The sequence below is a fragment of the Mesoplodon densirostris genome, chromosome 7 (genome assembly GCF_025265405.1).
Source record: "Mesoplodon densirostris isolate mMesDen1 chromosome 7, mMesDen1 primary haplotype, whole genome shotgun sequence".
NCBI lineage: Eukaryota > Metazoa > Chordata > Mammalia > Artiodactyla > Ziphiidae > Mesoplodon > Mesoplodon densirostris.
The window spans coordinates 12,498,334-12,522,130 of record NC_082667.1 but is presented as its reverse complement, the minus strand read 5'-3'; the positions used below and the strand labels follow the sequence as shown (position 1 = coordinate 12,522,130).

Sequence of the window (23,797 nt, the reverse complement as noted above, 5' to 3'; positions counted from 1 at the left end):
TTACTCATTTTGGTTCAGTTGACAGTAGAGCAAAAGATACTTACTTTTCCCAAAGTAAATTGTCAATTTTGTGTGTGCTTCCCATGTTTTATATTGAAATGTGGTCTCATATTGAGAGATCTCTTTGTGGAGTGAAAAGATTTTTGTTTTAGGGAGCTTATATTTGAAAAACCAAAATGTATGCTGGTGGTTGAGGTTATGAGACATTGTTGTAGAAACTAAGTCAACTTCTCAGTACTTCTATCAAGGCACCTACAGTTGCCATTTCATTGCAAGTGAAGTAAATCTCATAGAAATACAGTAGCTGGTGTATATTCAGTACACTTTTAAAAACAGAGTGGTCTATTTTAAAGGAGAAATGGGTGCCAATCTGATTTCTTTCCATTGTTTCTTTGTTGGAATGGGGGAAGTTCTGTAACCTCTCTGTTGTTCTCTTCTCTGTTGACTACTTTGTAAACCAGGGCACAATTGGCCATTTGAATGTCTACCCCGCTGAACATCAGCCAAATCTGCAGGTAAGGCTACTGGAGACCCCAATTGGTGGGCCTAAGGTCACAATTAGAAAAACTGTGTAGAAAGAAAAATGAAATAATACTGATTTATTTTTCTAAAATTTAACTTTTTGTTTTCATTAAAAAAGTAAAACATCTTCATTCGTTCATTCAAAAGAAATTTGAGAGCCTGCTGTACACCAAATAGACCTCACAGAGCTTACACTCTAGTTGGAAGAGATAGATATTAAGTAAGCAAGTAAATATATAGTAAGTCAGAGTGTGATAACACTATTGAGAAAAAAATAAAGCAGAATATGTAGGGTGGTGAATAAGAAGCGCAAGGGTGGGAGTGAGGTTGTTTAATACAGAGTGGTCAGGGAGGGCCTCACTTACAAGGTATGTTTGAAAGAGACTTAAGAAATTAGAGTGAAGTCACATAGATATGGGTACAAAGTGCAAAGGCCCTGAGGCTGGTTGTTACCAACAAGCAAGAGAGATGGGGGCAGTGTACGTGTTCCGAGAGGTCAAATGGGTGTGTGTTGGAGATAAGGGGGGGCACAGTGTAGGACCACCTCCTGCGCTATATGGTACCAAGAAAAGTCTCCTCACTTCAGACCCCAGAGACAACAGCTGTTAACGATTTTTTTTTTTTTTTTTTTTTTGTGGTACCTGGGCCTCACTGTTGTGGCCTCTCCCGTTGTAGAGCACAGGCTCCGGACGCACAGGCTCAGCAGCCATGGCTCACGGGCCCAGCCGCTCTGCGGCATGTGGGATCTTCCCGGACCGGGGCACGAACCTGTGTCCCCTGCATCGGGAGGCAGACTCTCAACCACTGCGCCACCAGGGAAGCCCTGTTAACGATTTTTTTGTGTAGGCTTTGTAAGGAGTTGAGGGAACACCTGGCCCAGCCTCCATCTTTGTCCCATTGCAGAAGTTGCATGTGAGTATAGTCAGCACATAATTTGCAAAGTAGCAGAATTTGCATAGGTTGATGACCCTTGTCTTGGAGAATGATAAAAGTAAGGCAACTACTTAGAATAAGCTTGTATGTGTTTAGGACGTGAGATCAAAATTTTCTTCCCTAGAGAAATCTATTTCTCCACCTTCTTATCTACAGATTCAAATTTCTATGAATAGTAGAAGTGACAGCCTTCTTTTTGAGTACATTGAGTTTCCTTTTGAGTACATTTGTTGATTTGGTTTATGACCAAATATTATGCCTACCCCGCTTATCTGCTGCTTTTCGTTTTGCTCATTAGACCCAAAAGCCCCTGCTTCCCCGCAACCCTAATCATTGGGATTAAATGGCTTCAGGTACCATTTTATAGGTCACCGTATCCATATTTCTGTCTTGCACATCAGGGGACATGATCAATCCTGATAACTAACTGTATGTCTCTTTTCCCTTCCTATATGTGTGTTTAAGCAGTAATGGTTGTTAAAGCATATTGCTGAACCATTTGGCCTGGTTGGCTTTGGTGGGATTGAAGAAGAAGCACCACCTGTTTAGTGATTGATGTTCTGTGTCAACCCCATAATGGAAAGTAAAAGGATATTTGATTACCAGAGTAGCTGTGTCTTGAATCACCCATTCTTCCTTTCCCTCTCAAGATTTCTGGTTTAGCTAGCCTGTCCTTCAGTGAAAGAATTTCTCTGTCTCTCTCTGTTTGGAGTTTAGCCCTAGAACTTGACCTGGTTACCCTCTATTCTTCTCTTTAATTATAACTATCTAGTTGTCATTCTGTTACTTAATATCATCCTTGGGCCATGACCTCAATCAGGAAACATTTTCCCCCCTTCCATCCGCTTCTCCTTTGGTCAGGTAACTGTATATCATCTTGCAGGAAATACTCTAGGCAATCAGGTTCCCCCCAATTTTGAAGTTGTTTTAAATAACTGCTTGATGTGTATTACTTCAGCATTTATAGATGTTTGTAGTTGTCTTGAAAGTATGTCTTTTCAATGCCATTCTTCTTTCCTAAGTCTTCAGTGACATGCTTCTTTGTGGAAATATTTCTCTTTATGCCTCTTTTAAAAACATCTTGCTACTCACTTGCCCTTGCTCAAACCAGAAGTTAGTGACTTGGATAAGTGTCAGAGGTAACACATGAATCCAGAGTTTCTGGTTACTTCTATTGTCAACTGGGCTAAAATTATCTAGGGTCTTGAATGCTAGATTTAGGACTTCGGACTTCTTTGGGGATGGAATGTGGAACAGTCTTTGAAAATGTGGCACAGCTCTTTGTTCCTTGGAGGAAAGTTAAACTGAGTCATTAAAAAACAACTGGGTTGGGCCTCCCTGGTGGCGCAGTGGTTGAGAGTCCGCCTGCTGATGCAGGGGATACGGGTTCGTGCCCCGGTCTGGGAGGATCCCATATGCCGCGGAGCGGCTGGGCCCGTGAGCCATGGCCGCTGGGCCTGCGCGTCTGGAGCCTGTGCTCCGCAACGGGAGAGGCCACAACAGTGAGAGGCCCGCATACCGCAAAAAAAACAAACAAACAACTGGGTTTACAAATTGGTACTCACATTGTCTTCACAACAGTTGCAGGTTACATGGTGGCACATTTTAGATTATTAATAACTCGTATTACTCTTGAATATGTACATATGTGACACAACATGCATGTAGTATGAAATTATTTCTTATATTGGCTACTAGATGAACATTGAATCCTAGAATTGTGTATAGTTTCATTTTTATAAAAATATTTAATAAGATTTGGTTGGATTTTCATATTATTAAATAAAAATTCCAGTTCTGTATGTTAAATTAAAAAAACAAAATAGTTGGGTTGTCCAGTCTTCAGTGTAAATAGGGATGTCCACCACTGTAGCAACTCAGGATTCCAAAGTGAGACAGTTCTTCCTTTTAGAGTCTGAGTCTAGAATATAGCATTTAGGATTGTGTCATTGTGGCCATTTATATATTTAAATCCATGCTTTCAAATCCAGACTGAATAATGAGCTGTCTGCTGAATAGTAAAGCAGGTCCAAATAATGTATTTTATAACTAATGCCCTTTTTGGGAGAGGAATGTGGTGGTCAGAAGGTTGTCAGGGATAGGCCAGTGTGGTGGTTCCCAATAGCTGACTCTCAGAATCACTTTGAGGGCTTTTTGCAAACATGTATTCTGAGGCATTCCCTCCAGAATTTGAGGTATGAGGGATGGGGAGGTAGATTTGGGAGACTGTATTTTTTAAAAAGCTTCCCAGGTGATTCTGATCACTTAGGCTTGAGGACCACAAAATCTGAACATTTGAGTTAAGCTACATATCTATATGATTTCTCAGATGGGTGGTTATTTACTTAGTATAAGAAGTAGAGAAGAATAGTTCATGGTAGTAGACACGGTAAGAAGGTGGCTAATTTGAAGTTTTCTACCTCTGTATGCCGTATTGTTTTGGAATTACAGATGTCACCGCCTGATTTGGGGATTCTGCCAGCGCTTAGTATGGAATTGAGGACTTGCCTCTTAGGGGGAAGGGAAACTTTTAGACCATATCTCCATTTCCCCTCTCCATTTTGAAATTGTGGAACAAATTCAGGAGAGGATGTTAACATTGAAACTCAGCTGGACAATTTGTTTAAAACTCGACAGGAAGGGCCAATGTTACTTCCTGTCTGAAAAGGAAGTGCTGGCTTCCTTCCCTTCCTCCTTGGCTAATGCTGGTCAACTTAGAATATGGGTGGGGGAGGGGCTGATCACATTAATACTTCAGCTGGCTGTCCATTCCATGGGAAATAGGGTTATCATCCATGTTCAGTAGCACAAGCATTTGCTCCCTTCTTTCCTTGCTTGAAACATGGTGATGGGTGCTGTGTGGGCTCCTGTCTCCTTGCCCTTATGTGATAGCCCTGTGCTAGGTTTGGCTGTTGCAGTCCAGGAAGGCTTCCAATCTCCCAGACATTATTTTACATTCAACCTTATACCTCCCCTGTATTCCCTGACATTTGAAAATAGATCAAGGAGTTGTAGGGAAGAAACTGAAATCCATTTGACACTGAGGGGTAGGTTGTGGGAAGGAGAACATAATTGGGCAGAGGGGAGTGGATGACAAAAGTTTCTTATTTTAAATTGAGCCAAGAAAGCATTCCTTCCAAGTGGGGCCAGTTGGCACTCTTCCTGCTATTTTAGTTCTGGCTTCTCCTTCCTACTGGCCAATTGTATTACGTGTTTGATGTGAGTTTGAACTGTGGTCTCTGGGGTTGGGGGGAGGGAGAGTGGTGGAAACAGCTGGTGCCTTCATCAAGCTATCTCAATTATGCTGCTTTTCAGGGTGTTTAGGGGGAGGGTGGTAGAGGAATTGGATGTGTGTTAGCAGAGTCCTAGCAACTCTCAGTAGTGGGGTTGGATTCTTGGGCATTCTTAATGCTCTGTGGGATGTTGGCTAGTTGGAATGTAGCAAAACCTTTTCCCAATCACATTCTTTTCTCTGCCTCCCCTCCCTCCAGTTCTTTCAGCTTTGGGCCTGACTTGGAGAGAAAGGGGTATGTGGGAAGTTATATAGCAAAACAGATTCATACTTTTCTAACCATTGAGTATTCAGCTTAAGTTTTGGGCCCTTCCATTGACTTTCTCCTTACTCATTTGTTATTCCTTTGGTTGGGTTTTCTAAATGTCTGCAAACAGCCAGAGATACAAGTAGACCAGGGCTTTTGATGAAGTTGTGCTGAATTGCGATCAGTTGGCTATACTGGTCTCCTTCCCTCCTTCCCATCATGGGTTTCTATATTTCTGAGTCAGCATGCAGTCTGTCTCACCTACTCAATTTGAGGCAGAGAACCTGCAGAGCATCCTTTTGGAGTAGCAGAAGCAGCATTGCTACAGGTGTGTCCAGTTCTGTCTGGAGTGTGTCTTTTATAACCCTCTTTTTTTTTTTTTCTTTTCGATACGCGGGCCTCTCACTGTTGTGGCCTCTCCCTGTTGTGGCCTCTCCCGTTGCAGAGCACAGACTCCGGACGCGCAGGCTCAGCGGCCATGGCTCACGGGCCCAGCCGCTCTGCGGCATGTGGGATCTTCCCGGACCAGGGCACGAACCCATGTCCCCTGCATCAGCAGGCTGACTCTCAACCACTGCGCCACCAGGGAAGCCCTCTTTCTTTCTTTTTTTTTTTTTTTTTTTAAAGTATCTCAGAAAACTCTTCTACTCTATTATTTTTATCTGCTTTTTACTTAACCATCTCACACAGTAGTACTTAATTGACTGATTTATTTGGCCTGGGCTATGAATAAGGGAGAATTGGATAAGAATACCAACAATTGTAACTAATTTTTAAAATTATTCTTGAGCGAAAAAGGGAGTTAGTCCGATTTAGTGCTAGGTAAGAGATCTCTAACTTTTTTGTGTGTGTACTTCAGTGATAGAGTTTGCAGTGGCTAGGACCTGCTAAGTTCTGTTCTAAAATGTAGTGTTGCTAAATATTCTTTTTTCTATCCAGTTCTAGAATGGCTGACTATTGTGTATGTACCTGCCCCATTTCCTTCCATCTGGTTATATCATAGCCAGATACGGACTAATTCCTTCTAATTGTGCTGTTTTAGACTTATCTCCTTTTGCATCAGCATGTACTATCCGAATCAGGCTTCAGCACAGAGTACTTCTAGCAGATCCAAGAAGGGGAAAGGAGTGTAGGAGAAAGGGAGGAGAAAAGATGAGAAATGATAGGGTATTACTAGTTAGTCGCCTGGAATGTCCCTCTGGTTTGAGAACTCTGTGCTGAGCCTTATACTATGCTTTATGCAAGAATTGAGCCCTGGGGGCAAAGGGTGTTGTTTTGGATTTCAAGAATCTTTGGCTAAATAGAGCTTGACTTCTATCTGCATCTTTGCTTCTAAAGTTTAGAGCTAACAGTCCAGTGGGCTTGTTTAAGATAACAGAAAAATGTATCATTTATCCCATTCTTGGTGTCAGCTGTGGACCCTTACTAGGAAGGGAGGCTTTCTTTTCTGAAGAGGTTCCAAATCTACAGCCCCTGATCCACTCCAGGGGGAGTAGTGAGCAGGAAAAGCTGTTTGTTGTGTTGACTTTTTTTGCTGCAAGAACTACTGTGCAATTCCTAGTGGGCCTCCTTTCATTCCCTAGGGAAGTAGAGAACTTTGCTCCTAGCATCTACTGATACCTATTCTGCCTCTTTGTAGGGTGGAGTCTGCTGCCTTTGTTTGTTCTATTTGGGGCCTCTTAAAAAATCAGCTTTATGCTTGTGGGGAAAAGAGTTTGAAAGACTTTGAAAACAGCAGAAATGGGTGATAGAGAAGTTGACAGAGGATGTGTCCTAAAGTAGTTTTTCCAGGTGGGAATATTCCATTGACTGAATTCAGGTTGGTTATCAGATTGCCATGATGAAGCTTTCTATGAGATGTATCATACGTAGCTGAGCTGAGTATAATACCAGTTTTAAGATCCGCAGCCTCCAAAGTGAAGAAACTAGCTAAGTAGGAATCTTGAAAATCCCCTCAGCCCCTCTGAACCCTTAAGTCTTCACACAGTATCTTTCTGCTGATTCTTAAAGGCCTGAGCTTTGTCCTATGTAGTGTTGGCTTGGGGCAGGGAGGAGGGTTGTTTTCCCTGAACATGATAAGGAATTGAGCAGGGCAAAGTGGGAGCTCTGGCTGGTGATTGGTAGACAGGATGCCCTGGAATGCAGTTGGCTTGAAGCCCAGAATCCAGCACTTTGTATTTGTTTGTTTCTGGGAGACTGTGGTCTGGTGCTACTGTGACAGGAAGTGAGAAAGCTGGGAGTGGGGGAATGGAGAGGGGCGATGTCTTTGTGGTTCTCCTGTGAAATCTCTTTGTCCCTGGAGAGCAGCCCTGCTACAGGGCTCTACTGAGAAGAGAGCAGCCTTTGTGTGTCTAATGGGTCTCAGAGCATCTAGCTACTCCGAGGGATTAGGGAGTGTGAATTCTGACTGTGGCCTTTTGCGTTTTAGCACTTGAGTTATATAGGCTTCGATCTCTTAGTATTGGGGATCTCACTGACTTTTATGTGTGCTACTATTATTTATAGATCTCTAGGATTTAATTAAGAAAGGAATTTTTAGAAGGAGATAGGTGTTTATTTATATTATGTTTATTCACTGTGGCTATTGCAGATACCTTGTTGAGTCTGAAAGGGATAGAGAGAAACAGGCAATGCCGGGGCCCTACATTTTAGGTCTCGTCCTTCCAGTTGACATCTTACTACGTACAGAGCTGGAGAAACCTACCCATTTTTTATTTTAGTATTGAGAGGTACTGGCAATTCTCTGTTTGCGCTTAACTAGGGAATGGTTGGTCGTTTCCTAGGATTTTTTTTTCCCCTCTGTCTAGACTGAAATAGCACCTGTAGCACTCTCTGTCCCCGCCTCCCACCCCCTCCCGCCCGCCTTTGCCTCTTGTTTTGTGTTTTCCCTGCCCTCCATTCCAGCTGTGAAACAGGCATCTCTTCTCACTTTGTGGATTGGGTGGCTGAGTCCTCAGCTTCTTGCCAGGCTGGCTAGTCCCTGAGCACACACACAAGCTGGCCTTTGATTACCCAGGAGGACAGCTGCCCTAGAGGCAGATTGCTAACATACCGCTAGAACAATCCCTCCCCTCTGTTCTGATGCTGGCTAGCACAGTCTCTCCTGCTTCTAGTTCCTTCTGTTTCCCACCCCACCTCTGATCTGATCTTTGCTTTTGGTTTAGTGAGATGTCACGTTAAAAATGAGAGTAGGGATATTTGTGATTAGATTTCTTTCTTGAGCTGTGATTAGAGAATGTGGCAAGTAGTCAGATTTCTATAGTGGGCCTTTCAGTGGAAAAGCAGGTGATTGTGTACCAAGTAATACTATTACTTTTGCTCCTCTCACCTTTTTTCCTGAGTTCTTTTTCCTTTTAAAATGGGAAATCTAAGGTATTTCTCAATTCTGGCTATTCTTCTCCAGAATTGAGTGAGATCCTGCTCTTTAAAATGAAGGCAATACCCAAAGGTCTAGGTGCTTCCACCTCATCCTTTCTCACTCCCCTCCCCTCCTCCCCCCAAAGTTTACTTTTGGTCACCTTCTCTATTTGAGTTAGAATGACTTTTAACCACAGGAAGCACAGAAAGTTCATACTCATTTCACTCTATCAAGGAGAAGGAACATGGACTTGGAGTAGAAGAGATGCGTTTCTACCACTTACTAGTTATATGATGACCTTGAGCAGGATAGTGAATACTTTTTTTAATTAATTAAATTTAATTTATTTATTTTTGGCTGCATTGGGTCTTTGTTGCTGCACACAGGCTTTCTCTAGTTGTGGCACGCGGGCTTCTCATTGCAGTGGCTTCTCTTGTTGCAGAGCACTGGCTCTAGGCACAGGGGCTTCATGAGTTGTGGCACGTGGGCTCAGTAGTTGTGGCTCATGGGCTTAGTTGCTCCGCGGCATGTGGGATCTTCCCGGACCAGGGCTGGAACCTGTGTCCCCTGCATTGGCAGGCGGATTCTTAACCACTGCACCACCAGGGAAGCCAGTACGTCTGATGCACAGTTTACTCATCTGTAAAAGGGGCCAACATTACCTCAGAGGTTGTTGGGAAGAGTATCTGTGATAATTCATAGAGGGAGGTCAGTAATTAATGACTCACAACTTTTCTCCCCCTGTAAGGTCAGATTTTCTTCTTTTAGATAGGAAGAAACATTTCCGTCAGCTGTCTGCCCTGAGCTGAAATAGGACCTTCATATTTCCTATGATTTCTTCATAGACTCACACCTTCTCTCTCTTGCTTGTCTCAAAAGGGAGGCATACTCTAAACCTAATGGAAGGGGTGTCTTGTTGCTCTTTTCAGGGCTCAGGGCTTTCTTAGGAAGCTGGACTGTAAATATGATTCAGTTACATGCTTTCAGCTTTTCCAAGTCATCTTCAAATGATGGGCAGAGAGATGGTGGGAATGCCAGAGATAGAAAGTTAGGAGGTTTGGTGAGAAGCTGCCACTTTAAGAGGACTGTGAGCTCAAACAGTTGGGTGGCCTCTAGTAAACCTTAAGGTTAAGCTTTTTTTCCATGAATTTTTTTCCTCTAGCCTAGGGTAGGGAAGAGTGTAAGGTGTCCTAGTTAGTTTTAGGATTTCTCTTTTATGACACGAGAGTTAAACAATACTGTTCCACTTTGACTAGACTTTTTCTAATTTCCCATTGTATACCTGACCTCCTCTCTTTTCCCCTCCTTTTGTAGAATGGAGAAAGGCATTTGGCCTCTCCCCTTCCTCCAGTCTGACACCTCCCTCTGTTTTTTGCCCCTCCTTCTTATCTTTGTTTCCTTATTGGCCTCTCCCTAAAGCTCTGCTTTCTCCTTATAAGGCTGTGTGAGGTGCCTTTGGCAGGGTTGCAACAGGGATACAGGTAAGTAACTTGATGTTTCTCAGACGCTCAGGATTGAGAGAAAATTCAGTGTTATCTGTCCCAGTGGAAGGCCTTGGAGAGGCACGTGGGTGGTGGGGGAGGAGAAGGAGGTGGCCTGGCCTGAGAGATCAGAAGGACTTGTTAGACCAGTCCTGTGTGTGTGTCATACACGCTCCAGAGAGAAGCAGGTTTTGTTTCTTTCCATACCCTTTCAGTCCTGGGCCCCCTCAGGAGCTGAGAGCCACACCCTTCCTTTGCTTCAAAGCCAGTCTAGCATTTAGACATTTCAGTATCTTATGGTTTGGGGGGTTCCCAGAATACTCGGGAGGGGAAAAGAGAGCAAGAAGAATGTTCCATCTGGTTTCTGAATTTAGGGTCAAGATGGTGGAGGTGATTTTTTTTTTTTTTCCTTTTAAAGTCACAGTAAAAACTTTAAATCCTGACAGGTAACTAGAATGTTTAAGGTGTCCTAGTGACCTATAGAGATTGCTAGCTCAGCCGCCTTTTAACAAGGAGTATTTCTTTAAAAAAAAAAACAACCAAAAAAAAACCTTTCATATATTTATTTTCCCTTTTTTCTCTGAAACTCCAATGAGATAGAATGATCACTCTTTCCTAAGAGGAGGGTAATTTGCCAGAGACTCCCTTAATTCGTCAGGTTTGTGTTGGACACAGTGAGACCTAGGCCTTCCTTGTAAAACAGACTCCTTCAGTCAGCCCTTTGAGTGCTCTTTTTAAGTGGAGAAGCTGAGCCTATCATAAAGCAGATCCCCAGGGAAGCACAGCAACTGCTAAGCACCTAAGACAATGCCATTTCTGGAATGTCAGTTTTGTAATTCTGAGAAGTGCCCAGTTGACATGAGACTGTGAAGTGAGCAGAGTCCTTTCTCCATCTTATTGCAAGTCACGTTCAGAGACTTGGGGTTAGTGTGGGAGTGAGTTTTTCCAGCAGGGAGAAATATGAGAATTGTTCTGACTGAGCTTTGAATTGTTCTAAGCTTTGGATGGTGGAACATCAAGTGGTGGGTGGAGTACTAAGACTTTGGACTTTGGTAAAGCACTCTGATAAGAAGCCATAGAAAAACTATTGACAAAATACATTCCTTTTGATTTAAAAATAACATGCCAGTTTTCTCCGTGTGTGGTTGAACAGCATTAATTGCTTTGAACTTGGGGCAAATGCCAGTTAAGGCAAACAAATGCCTTTTCGGTGTTTGGAAGACCTACCTTTTTTGGTTTGAATGTTATGTAATACAGTTCTGTAGTGTTACAGGTGCTATATTTTATTGATTGGTATTCTTTAAGAGAAGGCTCAGTGTGCTTTTTTAAAAAAACAGTTTGAAATCCCTAGGGTGATGTAGAAGAAGAATTTTGCTTATCATTGCATTTAGAGGGAAGGGATAACTTTATGACATTGGTTTTGATTTCATAATGAAGAAATAGAAAGAAGGGAAGAGGGCTGCATTTGGACCTGGCTCTACAGAAGATAACACTTCTTTCCTAAGAACCCAAAGACTATTTCACGGGGTTTAGAGTTCTCCATCTGAAGACAAATAATTTTTCTGCTTTCCGCAGAGGCTTATATGCCTGATTCTGGTCATCTCTTTGGATATACTTATCTGAAGTGCATGGAGTTGGGAGAGAAGTTCAGAGTTACCCAGCCTATAGTTTTACATATATTAGCCCATTAAAGCTAAACTCTGAAAAGTAATAAAAAGTAAAACTTACAGGGGTTATTTATAACTTCTCCAAGGTCTCACAATTTGTTTTTGGCAGAGCCAGGACTTGAACTCCCGGTCTTTTGACCCCTGGCCTGGAGTTTAATTTTTTTTTTTTTTTTTCCCTTTAAGAGTGTGAAGGATTCCTGTAGTTTACAGAGCTACAGTAAGTGGGAGAGGGGAACATTTGGAGGTGTGTGGTTTATTCGAAAGCCCTAACAACACGACCAAAACTCTAGTCTCTTATGTTAACTGTTTGTAATAGTATTGTATTGGTAGCAGTAGCTTTCTGTGCATCAAGACATTTTCTAAGTACTTTCCATGGATTGTCTCGTTCAATCCTCACAACCACCCTATGTATTTTATTTTCCCCATTTTACAGAAAAGAAACCTGAGGATTAGAGAGATTTTCCCAAAGTCATATAGCTAAGAAGCAATGGAGCTGGGATTTGAACGCAGTCCAAAGTTTATGTTCTTAACCTCTAAAAATTATAATTTCAAATTATATTTCTATGGCCAATTTACAGTAGAACAAGTCATTGTGGGGATTGTGCTATTGGCAAGTGACTTTCTTCTTTTCCCCTTTTACCTGGTTGGCATTGTCAAACTGTTTGGTCTTTCTGGGTATTTGATTTAATTCAGCTTCTTCTGGTTCAGAATTCTTACAGAAGAGATTGAATATTTACTGTTGTCATTGCTTGAACGTGGGAGCCTTGTTGTAGACTCATAGGTCTATAGGACCTATGGCTTGTTAAGAGTAAAACCAGGGCTCCTCTGGTGGCACAGTGGTTAAGAATCCGCCTGCCAATGCAGGGGACACAGGTTTGATCCCTGGTCCGGGAAGATCCCACATGCCGTGGAGCACCTAAGCCCATGTGCCACAACTACTGAGCCTGCGCTCTAGAGCCTGTGAGCCACAGCTACCTAGCCCTCGTGCCACAACTACTGAAGCCCATGCGCCTAGAGCCTGTGCTCTGCAACAGGAGAAGCCACCGCAACGAGAAGCCTGCGCACCGCAGCAAAGAGTAGCCCCTGCTCACTGCAACTAGAGAAAGCCTGCACATAGCAACGAAGACCCAAATGCAGCCAAAAATAAAAAATAAATAAAATAAATTTATTTTTTTGAAAAAAGAGTAAAACCAGTTACTCTGAGAAAATCTAGTGTTAGGGAAATTGCAAGGTTCACTTGTTCACTTTGCTCCTCTCCCTCACCTTGGCAATTCCTTGATGATCTTTTTTTAATTTTTTTTAATTTTTTGGCTGTGCAGCTCGGCTTCCAGGATCTTGGTTCCCTGACCAGGGATTGAACCTGGGACCACGACAGTGAAAGCCCCAAGTCCTAACCACTGGACCACCAGGGAATTCCCGATGAACTTTTTTTAAGTGAGAACAAGTGTAATCCATTGAAAATAATAAGTGGCCAACCTGTAAAGATGTTGGCCTGTAGTCTTAAGGGTCTCCTGATTCTAACTGCCAAAATCAGTTAATGGTTTGCAGATTCTGGTCTATAGTATAATTTTCTTATGATGTGTATGTTTGGCATGGAGAAGACTCTCAAGTCTCTGAGTTGTGAGGTGGTGTACTGTATATCTTGCCCAACTGCTTCGTTCTCTTCCCCCACATATGCTTTCTTTTTCCTCCCATTTATTTCTTTTCTCCCACTTAATTTCTTATTTGTAGACATTATGGATAACCCTTCAACCTATAGATAAATGGAAACTTTTTCTTTTCCCTTTTTCCTGTGATGTTTGGGTAGAAAGCTCTTAAGAGTTGTCGGAGAGAGGTGCTGGACTGTCCATTTTATATTGGACTTAAGTTCAAAATTTGCTATTAACTGAGACCTTGGGTAATTTCTACACCTATAGCCTGTTTTCTCATTTGCAGTAAAACTTCCTTAGAGTTGCTGTAAGGATTGCCAGGATAATAAATGTAAAACATTCAGTAATTGCTAGTTCTTTTCACCTTCCCTTTCTCCTTAGTAATAAACTGCTAAGGTCTCTCATACAGGGACTCGAGAGCTCATTATAGCAGATGTGTAGTTCTGTGATAACTGCCAGGCACTTAGAGAAGCACCCTATGTCCCAGAAACACTGGTCTAGGTGGGACCTCCTGGTAAATAGTGTTGGAGTAGGGAAACCAGCCTCCTCCTCTCCTTAGAACCTAGTTATGCACCTGATCCAGTTAATTTCGTCTACTAGTTCACCGAATAGTTTTGGGCTGAGGCATTACTATTAAGTAATGTAATTGGAAGATAGAAACTAACTCTTGAAACAACTTAATACGTCACATTTGTATAGCATTAAATTCTCAGCCGATCCTTACAGCAACTCTGAGTCAGACGGGGCTGGTGGTATTGGCTTCTTAGAGATGAGAACGTGGCAGTGACTTACTGCGTTGTTGGCTCGTGGCAGAGCCAGGACTGGGACCTGTCTTCTGAGTCCAGTTCTGTCCTACAGAGCTCTGCTTCTGCCGTCTTTCAGGCAGAAAACTTCCCCCATGCTGTTAGGCCTAGGAATCTGATCTTCTTTTTCTTGACTTTTCTGCCTTCTTCTCCAAATTAGAGCCAGGTGGTCAGCTTTTAAAGCCACGAAGATGGGAGAAGCTGATGTTTTTCCAGATATTGCTTCCCGACCTAGAGCCCTGGGTAGAGGCCCTACTACCCTTCCTAACTCCCTGTATTGTATTAGCTAAAGTTGTGGGGGCAGAAAGTGGCAATTTTATGGAAGGGTGACAGTTTCTCTGTGCAACAGGGAGCGTTGGCACTGTATGCCTGATAGTAGTGGTAGTTTGGTCTTTTATTAGCAAAGATTACAGGGCAGAGACTGCCAGAGTGCTAACTACAGTTCAGACAGACCCTGTTGAAACCCAGAACTGGAAGAATCTCCCCAGCTCCGGGTCCTCTTGGTGTGGAAGGTTCATAGGTCATTGTACATAGCAGATGAGGGCAAGTGCAAATGAAGTAATAGAGGTGAAAAGGGAGCAACATTCAAAAAAAAATAAGGCTACTTATTAAAGACCTTTGAGTGACCTGTTGGAATGTAGGGTGGGAATTGAGAAAGTGACAGTGGGCTTTGGACCTAAAGGAAGAACAGGAGTTGATAAGTGACTGCGGGAGCCCAGAGCCTGGGTAGGAGGACTTTGGAAAAAAGACTGCCACATTCTTGGATTTAGATCCACTGGAAGGAGATCTAGATCCACTGGAAGGAGTCTCGGTGATGGAGAATTAATTAAGGAGTTTATTGGGCACCTATTTATCAGTTCCTCTGGGCACTCTTGCTTGCTGAATACTGCGTATACTCTAAAGCAAACAGGCCCAAGCGACTGTGCTTGGTAGGGCTCTGGGGAGCGTGGGAAAGGGAACTGAAGCAAAAGGCTTAGCCTAGGCTAGTCCCCACATGTCTTCCCCACTACGACTATTGCATTGGTTTCTCAGTATCTTTGTGGGCATGCTGGGACTGGGCTTTGAGGTTTCTGCCTTAGGGGTGGGAAGGAGGGGGAAGGGCATTCCAACAGCAATTTTTTTTTCCTTCCCAATTTGGTTGCTGGGAACAGGGGGTAAGTGAATATATATCCATATTATGACCTGCTCCTGGTTCTCTACAGAAATACACGTAGAGGAACTCTGACATGACAGTAGAATCCAGGTTTTAATGAAAACTACAACCAAGGTCCAAGTATTTGAAAACAGAGCAAAGTCCAAAGGGCATTTGTCACATTAAGCAATTCCAAGTCGTATTTTAAATTACTCCCTTCCATTCCCAGATTGTTTTTTCCCCAACACCTGCCCTTGCTGCTCCTTTTTTTTTTTTTTAATGTATTAGGTATATTTTATTTTCCTCTCATTCCTATTTTTCCTCCAAATATTTCTACAGCTCTCTTCTTCCTGCTTCCTCCTTGCTGTGGTGGCTGGGATGCTTCTCCCATGATATTTTGAATCTAGACTGGGCTGTTCTCTGTTAAACCAATCAGTTACGACCTTCTCTTAACAGGTGTGTATGTAAATATGTTTATTAAGAATAAAAAAAATTTAAGTGCCTTTTTTCTGGAGGGGTTGAGGAGAGGGTGGGGAATAGGGGAGAGGGTTTATTCTAAAACCTGCCTTTCAACATGGTATATCTTGGACTGACCAGAAAGTCTCTTATAGCCAACTTATAAGAGAGAAACCCTACCAAGTCCAACAGTATGACTACAATGCCCCTCCACTTACTAGCCAGCTTGCAGTTTATGTAATAGGGTATGGGGAACTCTTCGCTTCTGAATATCATTTACTGTGGAAGTGTGGTACACATAAACCCTCTAGATACTTGGATATTTACCCTCAGTTGGAATATGTAAAGAGGTAAAAATGTAGCCTGTTTAGAGCTTTCTGCAGGATAACAGAGATGTGGGAAGTTCCAGCTATTAATTGAAGGTTAGAATACGAACTACTTCAAGGGATAACTTTATAATTTAATATAATGCTCCTTTTCCTACTCCACAAAGAGATGTGAAGGTCACTGAAAATGTTGCCTTTTTACACATAGACTTTTTTATTCCGTTGCTTTCTTGCCTCTGTTAGCCAAGGCACACATTCTGCCGTCAATATTGTAGTATAGTTTTTAAAAGTAGAAAAGTCCCTTTATAAATGTATTCAATTTGAGGGCCTTAGTTTTATTTCCTGCCTTTGATGGTGGGACTTTTTTTTACTGCATCCATTTCTTGTCGGCGTTTTAATTTAGCATATTCATTTAGTATATTTTGCCAGCACTCCAGCAATTTCAGTGTTCAGATTTGGAAGAGGTTAAGTAAGATCTGTACTGCCCCCGTATCTCAGAGGTGGCTTGCCCCTGCAGGAGAGTGTGTGCTTGTCTATACTGTGGAGTTACATCTTTCATTGAGTTGATGCCAGCAAAGTTTTCCAGGGGAGAATAACCTAATTTTAAACTCATGTCATGACTACAGCCCTTAGGCACATTCTCCCTTGGATCTAGCTGCACTTTTCCTTTCAACAGTTATTTCTTGTGGGGTGTTAAAGAGGGCAATGGGCAAAGGATCCTGCTTGAACAGACACTGGTGGTGGGTCCAGGCTTGGTGGTGGCTCTCTTTCTGTGCTGCAGTAAAACCACGAGAGGGCATCTTTGGCTCTGGGATTAAAATTCATCTGTCTTCTCTGACCTGTGACCTTTTCTTTCTCTCCTCTCTCTTACCTTTTCCCGGTAGTGTGAAGTGAGGGGGGCCTTCTCCCTCCTTCCTCCTCCCCCTGTGATCCACCTTCCCTTTTTACCCTGCCCTGCGGCGGCTCTGCCCCTTACCTTCATGGACGACTCAGAGGTGGAGTCGACCGCCAGCATCTTGGCCTCTGTGAAGGAACAAGAGGCCCAGTTTGAGAAGCTGACCCGGGCGCTGGAGGAGGAACGGCGCCACGTCTCGGCGCAACTGGAACGCGTCCGGGTCTCACCACAAGATGCCAACCCGCTCATGGCCAACGGCACCCTCACCCGCCGGCATCAGGTAACCCCTCTCTCCATCAGACCTGCAGGTAGGACTTTGGCATGGTCATAGAGAGACTATGATCCTTGTTGGGAAACTACTCTCCTCGTGGTTATGGGCTGTCCAGTGCCCATGCCTCATGATAACCTTTACAGAGGTGATAAATACTGATGAAGAGATAGGGAATATTGCTGCTGTGCTGAGTTGGGTGGACTTATCTCTAGAAGCATCCATCTGACTTCTTGTTTGCTGGAGTGGGGTTTCTGGGTTGGGATGCATTTCTAGTAATGGCAGATCATATAATTTGAAGCTGTACTCAGGTTACTTGTTTTTTTTCTTGTGTGTTCCCCCCCCACCCCCATATCAGAAATTCAGGAAATTAAATGCCTGCTTAGTGGTTGGGGAAGGTGGGCATCTTGTATTCTCCCTCAGAGAACAGTTTGCTCAGAAGGTGTGGCAGTGTTCATAAATTGTGTATTCCTGCTCCATACTCTTTTTGTTGGCTGTGCAAATCATTTCTTGGAGGAAGGGGTCATTGTTAATTCTTTTGGTTAGAGTTGGAGAGGGAGCATCATGCTGCTGTTTAACCCAAATAACCACAGGAGCCAGTGGTCTCTGGGTTGGCTGACTCTGATGTGACTTGGGAGAGTTGGTGTTAGAAATGAGAAGTATCTTGTGTTTCCTATGGTTTCTGTAGTCTGACTTCGCTGTGATGTAATCTGTCTGAGGTTTTGTGTGTGTGTGTGTGTGTGTGTGTGTGTGTGTGTGTGTGTGTGTAGTAGGCATTGCCTGATAGACTTCATTTTAAGAGATCTCTGATGGGAACTAAGAACAGTGCTCATGCTCCAATAAGTCCTTTCATTGATTACTTATTTATTTTTTAAGATGGAGAAGGTCCCTCATGCTAAGGAGCGTGTTGAGTGAGAGGATATAATTCCAACTGGGGATGATCAGGAATTTGGAAGCAGTGTGTTTGCAGTGTTCCTAGGATTTTTATAGGAACAAGAATAAAGGGTTAGGGTTGAGGGAGGGGTATGTATTGAGAAGGAGAGCAGGATTGCTCAGCCTTGGAGGTGGTGGGGAATTCCAGGATTTAGTACATGGATTCTCTCTCTCTCTCTTTCTCTTTTATTTTTAACTTCTGCTCAGCAATGAAACCACACCCTTCCTTCTTCCTGAAAGTAATGTTTAACTTCCTTTCCCTACAGCATTACGCTCCCTATGTAATGGGAGTAGGGTGGGGGAAGAGTCTCCCAAGGTGGCTGAATCTCACTGTATTCTTTTTGAAGGGGAGTAGTCAAATGTATTTTTACGTAGTATAATGTTATTAGATTATTTCCTGCTGTTTAAGACAGAGCAGCGTAAGAATGACATTTTTGAACGTGTTCTGTGGCTCTAATAATTGGTGATGAAGATGCTGAGACATCTGCTTGAGGGGAGTTGAGATACTTGTTTTCTTTCTACTTGGAAAGAGAAACTCATATTTCTTGCCTCTTTCTTTAAAAAGCTGCCTGGTCTGGGAGTTTCCAGTGGTTGTAGAGCATGAAGATGCATGAAACAATAAAGAAGGCTTTGGAAACCCCCCAACCTAGGCTTTCCAAGTTTCCTTATGTTCTTATGGCTTTCCAAAAAGATTTCGTGGGGAACTTATCTGAGTCTCTGCTATTTATTCAGAAAATAGTTTTTGAGTACCTATTATGTGCCAGGCACTGATCAAGGCACTAGGGAGACAGTGAACAAAACTGACCAAAAACAAAACACACAATAAACCTCTGCCCTCATCGAGCTTACGTTCCTATGTTCCAGAGACCCAGTCTGCCAGAGTTCTAGGCCCGGTTCCAATTTTGAGGTGTTAAGTCTAAGGAGTGATGTGCTTCTTTTATCTGTACTGACAGAAGGACTCCAGGCCACAAATGTCTTCTTGAAAGGCCTTTTCCTGTTTGGAAAAAAGATCATTTGTGTTTGATAGAGCAAAGGAAGGCTACAAAATGAATTGTCTTCTTGTGGGCTATGTTTCAGAACGGCCGGTTTGTGGGCGATGTTGACCTTGAGCGACAGAAATTTTCAGATCTAAAACTCAACGGACCCCAGGTAATTCTTTTGGCTCAAGGTCTGGGTTGCTTATTCATATCTTTCTTACTTCCTCAGCTTAAGAGCATATTGGTGTCTTCTAAAGTGCCTGGCACATTGTAAGCTCCCATTAATTAGTTTCTTTCATTTAGGAAAATTAAAAAATGGAGTTTCAAAGTATAAATGTAGTTTTATTTTGGAATTAATTGTAATGACCATTGATCCAGTATTTTTTTTTTTTTTTTTTTTTGCTGTACGCGGGCCTCTCACTGCTGTGGCCTCTCCCGTTGCGGAGCACAGGCTCCGGACACACAGGCTCCGCGGCCATGGCTCGCGGGCCCAGCCGCTCCGCGGCATGTGGGATCTTCCAGGATCGGGGCACGAACCCGTGTCCCCTGCATTGGCAGGCGGACTCTCAACCACTGCGCCACCAGGGAAGCCCTGATCCAGTATTTGATCTCTCAATTACTGCATCCCTTTTCTAGAATGGGCATGGTTCTACTTTGCAGAAAACCATGCCTAAAATCTGGCTGATCTTGAGCCTTAGGCATATCTGAAGAATAGCATAGAGCTATTCAGAAGATAGCTCTTACTGGGGTTTTCTGGTCCATCTTAAAAGTTCTTATTGGGTGAACTTTTTTTTTTGAAGGATCCCTCAGATGTAGATGTAGCTGCAGTTCAACACAGTTCATATTCACTTAGATGACTAGAACTAGGAAGTTATATTTGCTGTCTCTGTCACTTGGGTGTTGATGTAGCTATAGTTAACTCGGTTCCTGTTTGTTAAATGACTAGAACTGGGAAATTATGTCTTCTGCCCTTTTGTACAAATTCAAAAGTGGGGACAGGCACCCCTCTAAAAATCCTGGGGCCCATAGAAGATGCAGTGTCTTTAGGGAGGCAGGCAGTGCCTCTCATTGGGATGGATTGTTAGTATATATGGCTTCATAATAGCTCTTTCTTTTTTCTCTTTTCCATGTAGGATCACAGTCACCTTTTGTATAGCACCATCCCCAGGATGCAGGAGCCAGGGCAGATTGTGGAGACCTACACGGAGGAGGACCCTGAGGGAGCCATGTCTGTTGTCTCTGTGGAGACCTCGGATGATGGAACCACTCGGCGCACAGAGACCACAGTAAGCTCAGACTTGTATAAGGTCTGGGATGATGGAGGAGTTCTTCCTATGGTCTTTATTAAGGGGAGGGGCTAAGCACTTAATTAGGGTGGATGAGGAGCCACTGGTCTGTGGTAAAGGCATAAAGAAAGTGATCTCTGGGTAGACAGAGAAGATAGAAGAGATATGGGAAAATCTAGTGGAATGAGGAAGAGTCTGCAGTAGCTTCCCTTGGAGGCATAGTTAGCTGCCAGCGCAATTTTCCTGCCTGGAGAATTCCTATAAGATGGAGAGAAGGGTAGATGGTAGATTGCATGGCATTTCTAGGTAAAGCGAGCTGGGGGTAGAGGTTCGTTTCTTGTCTTAGAGTGGTCTAGAATTTAAGCTTAATCTGTTCACTTCATTAATTTCTCTTTTCTCTTTCTTTACTTGAAGGTCAAGAAAGTAGTGAAGACTGTGACCACACGGACAGTCCAGCCAGTCCCTATGGGACCAGATGGGCTGCCTGTAGATGCCTCATCAGTTTCGAACAACTACATCCAGACTCTGGGTCGTGACTTCCGCAAGAATGGCAGTGGGGGACCTGGCCCCTATGTGGGGCAAGCAGGCACTGCTACCCTTCCCAGGAACTTCCACTACCCTCCTGATGGGTACAGCCGCCACTATGAAGATGGTTATCCAAGCAGCAGCGACAACTACGGCAGTCTGTCCCGGGTGGCCCGCGTTGAGGAGCGGTATAGGCCCAGCATGGAGGGTTACCGGGCACCCAGTAGACAGGATGTCTATGGGCCCCAGCCACAGGTGCGGGTCGGTGGGAGCAGCGTGGACCTGCATCGTTTTCATCCAGAGCCTTATGGGCTCGAGGATGACCAGCGTAGCATGGGCTACGATGACGTGGATTACGGCATGATGTCTGATTATGGCACTGGCCGTCGGACTGGGACACCCTCTGACCCTCGGCGACGCCTCAGGTAGGCAAGAAAAAGGGAAGAAAGGGGTCTTGCAAAGACAGCAAAAAGGGGTAGCTCTTCCTTCTCCGTCTAAGTGCTTTTTGGGATCAGAGGTAGTCGTGGCCCCCTCCTCTGCCTGTTTTTGGGGAAGACCATCCTTTTCTTCCCTTTTCTGATTTTACTAAGTATTGACGTGCTTTTTTGTCTCTTTTTCGTCGTAGAAATCATATATTCTAATTATAGAAAACAACTTGTGATGATGGTTATTGGTCTCTGTTCTGAAGAGCAGCCTTGGTTTCTGTGGCAAGGGTTTCTATATTTTCTGCCTAAGATTTGACCCCCTTTTGGAGCCTGTTGTCTGAGGCTATGGAATATTTGTTCTTGTGAATTTCTTCAGCTTCTGGTTTGGTGTTAAGAACAAGGTTGAGGGCTTCCCTGGTGGCGCAGTGGTTGAGAGTCCGCCTGCTGATGCAGGGGACAAGGGTTCGTGCCCCGGTCCGGGAAGATCCCACATGCCGCGGAGCGGCTGGGCCCGTGAGCCATGGCCGCTGAGCCCGCGCGTCCGGAGCCTGTGCTCCGCAACGGGAGAGGCCACAACAGTGAGAGGCCTGCGTACCGCAAAAAAACAAAAAAAATAGAACAAGGTTGAGGGTTTTAGGCCAGAATAGATAGTTAAGGGTATATATAAGAACCTTCGCTGTGATGGTTTAAATCTCAAGTAAAAACAAACCTTGATCTCACAAAAACCCTGACACTTTGTGCTTAGGTTCTTACTTTTGATTGTAAACTGAAATATGGGGGTGGCTTCCTTAGAGGGTGGTACATTATTGACACTCTGAAAGGTCACTGATTCTGACTTTACTGTTTATCCCTGGGGATTCTTTGGTGATGTGGAAAAGGTAGTAATTGATGTTTGGACTGGTAGATGGTTTGCCTTGAAAAAATGCTTTAGAACGCGAGTTGGCAAACCTTTTCTGTAAAGGACCAAACAAAACTAATTTAGACTTTGCAAACAGTATATCGTTTTTGTTGTAGGCCGTTGTTCTTCTTTTTACAACCTTTTAAAAATATAAAAACCATTCTTAGTTAAGTTTTGGGACTGTACAAAAAACAGGTTTGGCCCATGGGCTGCCAATTCTGCTTTAGAATAAATCAGAGACTGTGTTTTCCAGGCAAAGAGAAATGATAAGAATTAAGGGAGAAGATTTATGGATGTCTTAATGGTAAGGATATCCTAACAGCTGTTGCTGAATTTCTGTATGAGGTCATGACTTTCTAAAACAAATGCCTTGGTGCTCATTTTACTCATATTAGGTAGCTTTGGTGAACAGTAGACTGGGCTGGGCCCAGGGGTAGAGGCCTCATTATCTAAGCCTGAGTCACTCACCTCTCAGGTGTCTTGGACAGCAAATCCAACTCCCATGTGACTCATCTTTTATTCCTGGGGTGGGGGTGAGGGGGCACATCAGGCCTTAGTTGGTGCAACTTGGAGCAGTGGTAGATAACAGCTATCACCAAAGGAGTCTGCCTAGGGTGTTGGCTTCTTCTCTTTGTTGACAAGTCTGCTTTTTCTGACTTCCTCATTAGTAGAGGGATTGGATCTAGGTGGTTGCTGGTGGCCAGGTCATTCTCTGTTGTCCCTTGCTATGGCAATTGACATAAAGAAAGAGGGTAGGGCTTGGTTCTTGGGTTTATTCCAGGGTGACACTGGACTTGGAAACCTGCTTGACTAGCAAGAACATCTGCTGCTTCCTGTTCTGGGGCTAGGAGAGTAATACAAGGTCAAATGAAAACAGTAAGGCAGAATGATTTGTAGAAAAAGCACTGAACCAGAAGACCTTCGTTCTAGTTGTGCCTTTGCCACTAGCTATGTAGCCTTAAGCAAGTCATTTAATCTTTCTGGGCACAGCTTTGTTATTTGTAAGACAAAGGAAAGAATGTCATGATCCACCCCTAAAAATAACTTGAGTGACCTAAATCTTCCTTATGGTAATTGTTTTGTAATTGCTTATATTAAAATAATAAAGGTAAAAACATCATCACTACAAAACTAGATAAGCACACCATCCATTGATAAAGAACTACTGTTAACGTTTTGATGCTTTTCCTTTGAGTTCTTTTTCTTATACATGTAAACACACTCTGACTTTATTTTTTCCCTACTGAAATGGAATCTTACTTAATATGCTGTTTAGTTGCCTACTTTTAAAACTCAGCTATATAACCTGCTTATTTTGTTTCACTGATATTAAAAAGTAGTGATTTTTTTACTAACTGCTTTGTCCATTTAAATCACTTTTGAGTGGTTGATGTTGACAGCTATGAGGCAGGCCCTCTGCTCAGGCTAATAACCTTGAGGGTTTGGTGACAGTGGGCGTGGTTTTGCGGGACAAACGACGGGCTTATTTGGAGAGTTCCACACAATGGATTCTCCTCTCTCCTGTGGGAGCCACAGAGTGAGATGAGCTCACTGATAATGGGTCTCTTCCTTCCTGGTGGTTATGAATAAATAATAGTGTGACAGACTCCCCCTCTAGTGGTTGTTGGCAGTACTGACATAGGACGTGACATCTCTGGTTAGATGTTCTTCTTTACCGTCAATTGCTCTGTCTATTCCTGTTCATAGTGACCGGGTATCCCAAA

General features: G+C 43.4%; 1 protein-coding gene across 7 annotated transcripts in view; it reads left to right on the top strand.

Moving 5' to 3' along the window:
- CTNND1 (catenin delta 1) overlaps positions 1-23,797 on the top strand; it is a 48,646-nt gene that overhangs the window by 8,266 nt on the left and 16,583 nt on the right. For 4 of the 7 annotated variants that reach the window (XM_060104585.1, XM_060104584.1, XM_060104580.1 and 1 more), the window contains 5 exons: positions 15,424-15,540; positions 16,751-17,041; positions 19,040-19,111; positions 20,073-20,225; positions 20,640-21,175. In XM_060104585.1, the coding sequence (XP_059960568.1) occupies positions 16,847-17,041; positions 19,040-19,111; positions 20,073-20,225; positions 20,640-21,175 (956 nt within the window). In that variant the 5' untranslated portion in view covers positions 15,424-15,540; positions 16,751-16,846. Of the gene's footprint in view, positions 1-461; positions 516-15,423; positions 15,541-16,750; positions 17,042-19,039; positions 19,112-20,072; positions 20,226-20,639; positions 21,176-23,797 lie in introns of all 7 variants that reach the window. The other 3 variants (XM_060104581.1, XM_060104583.1, XM_060104586.1) reach the window with 3 other exon arrangements.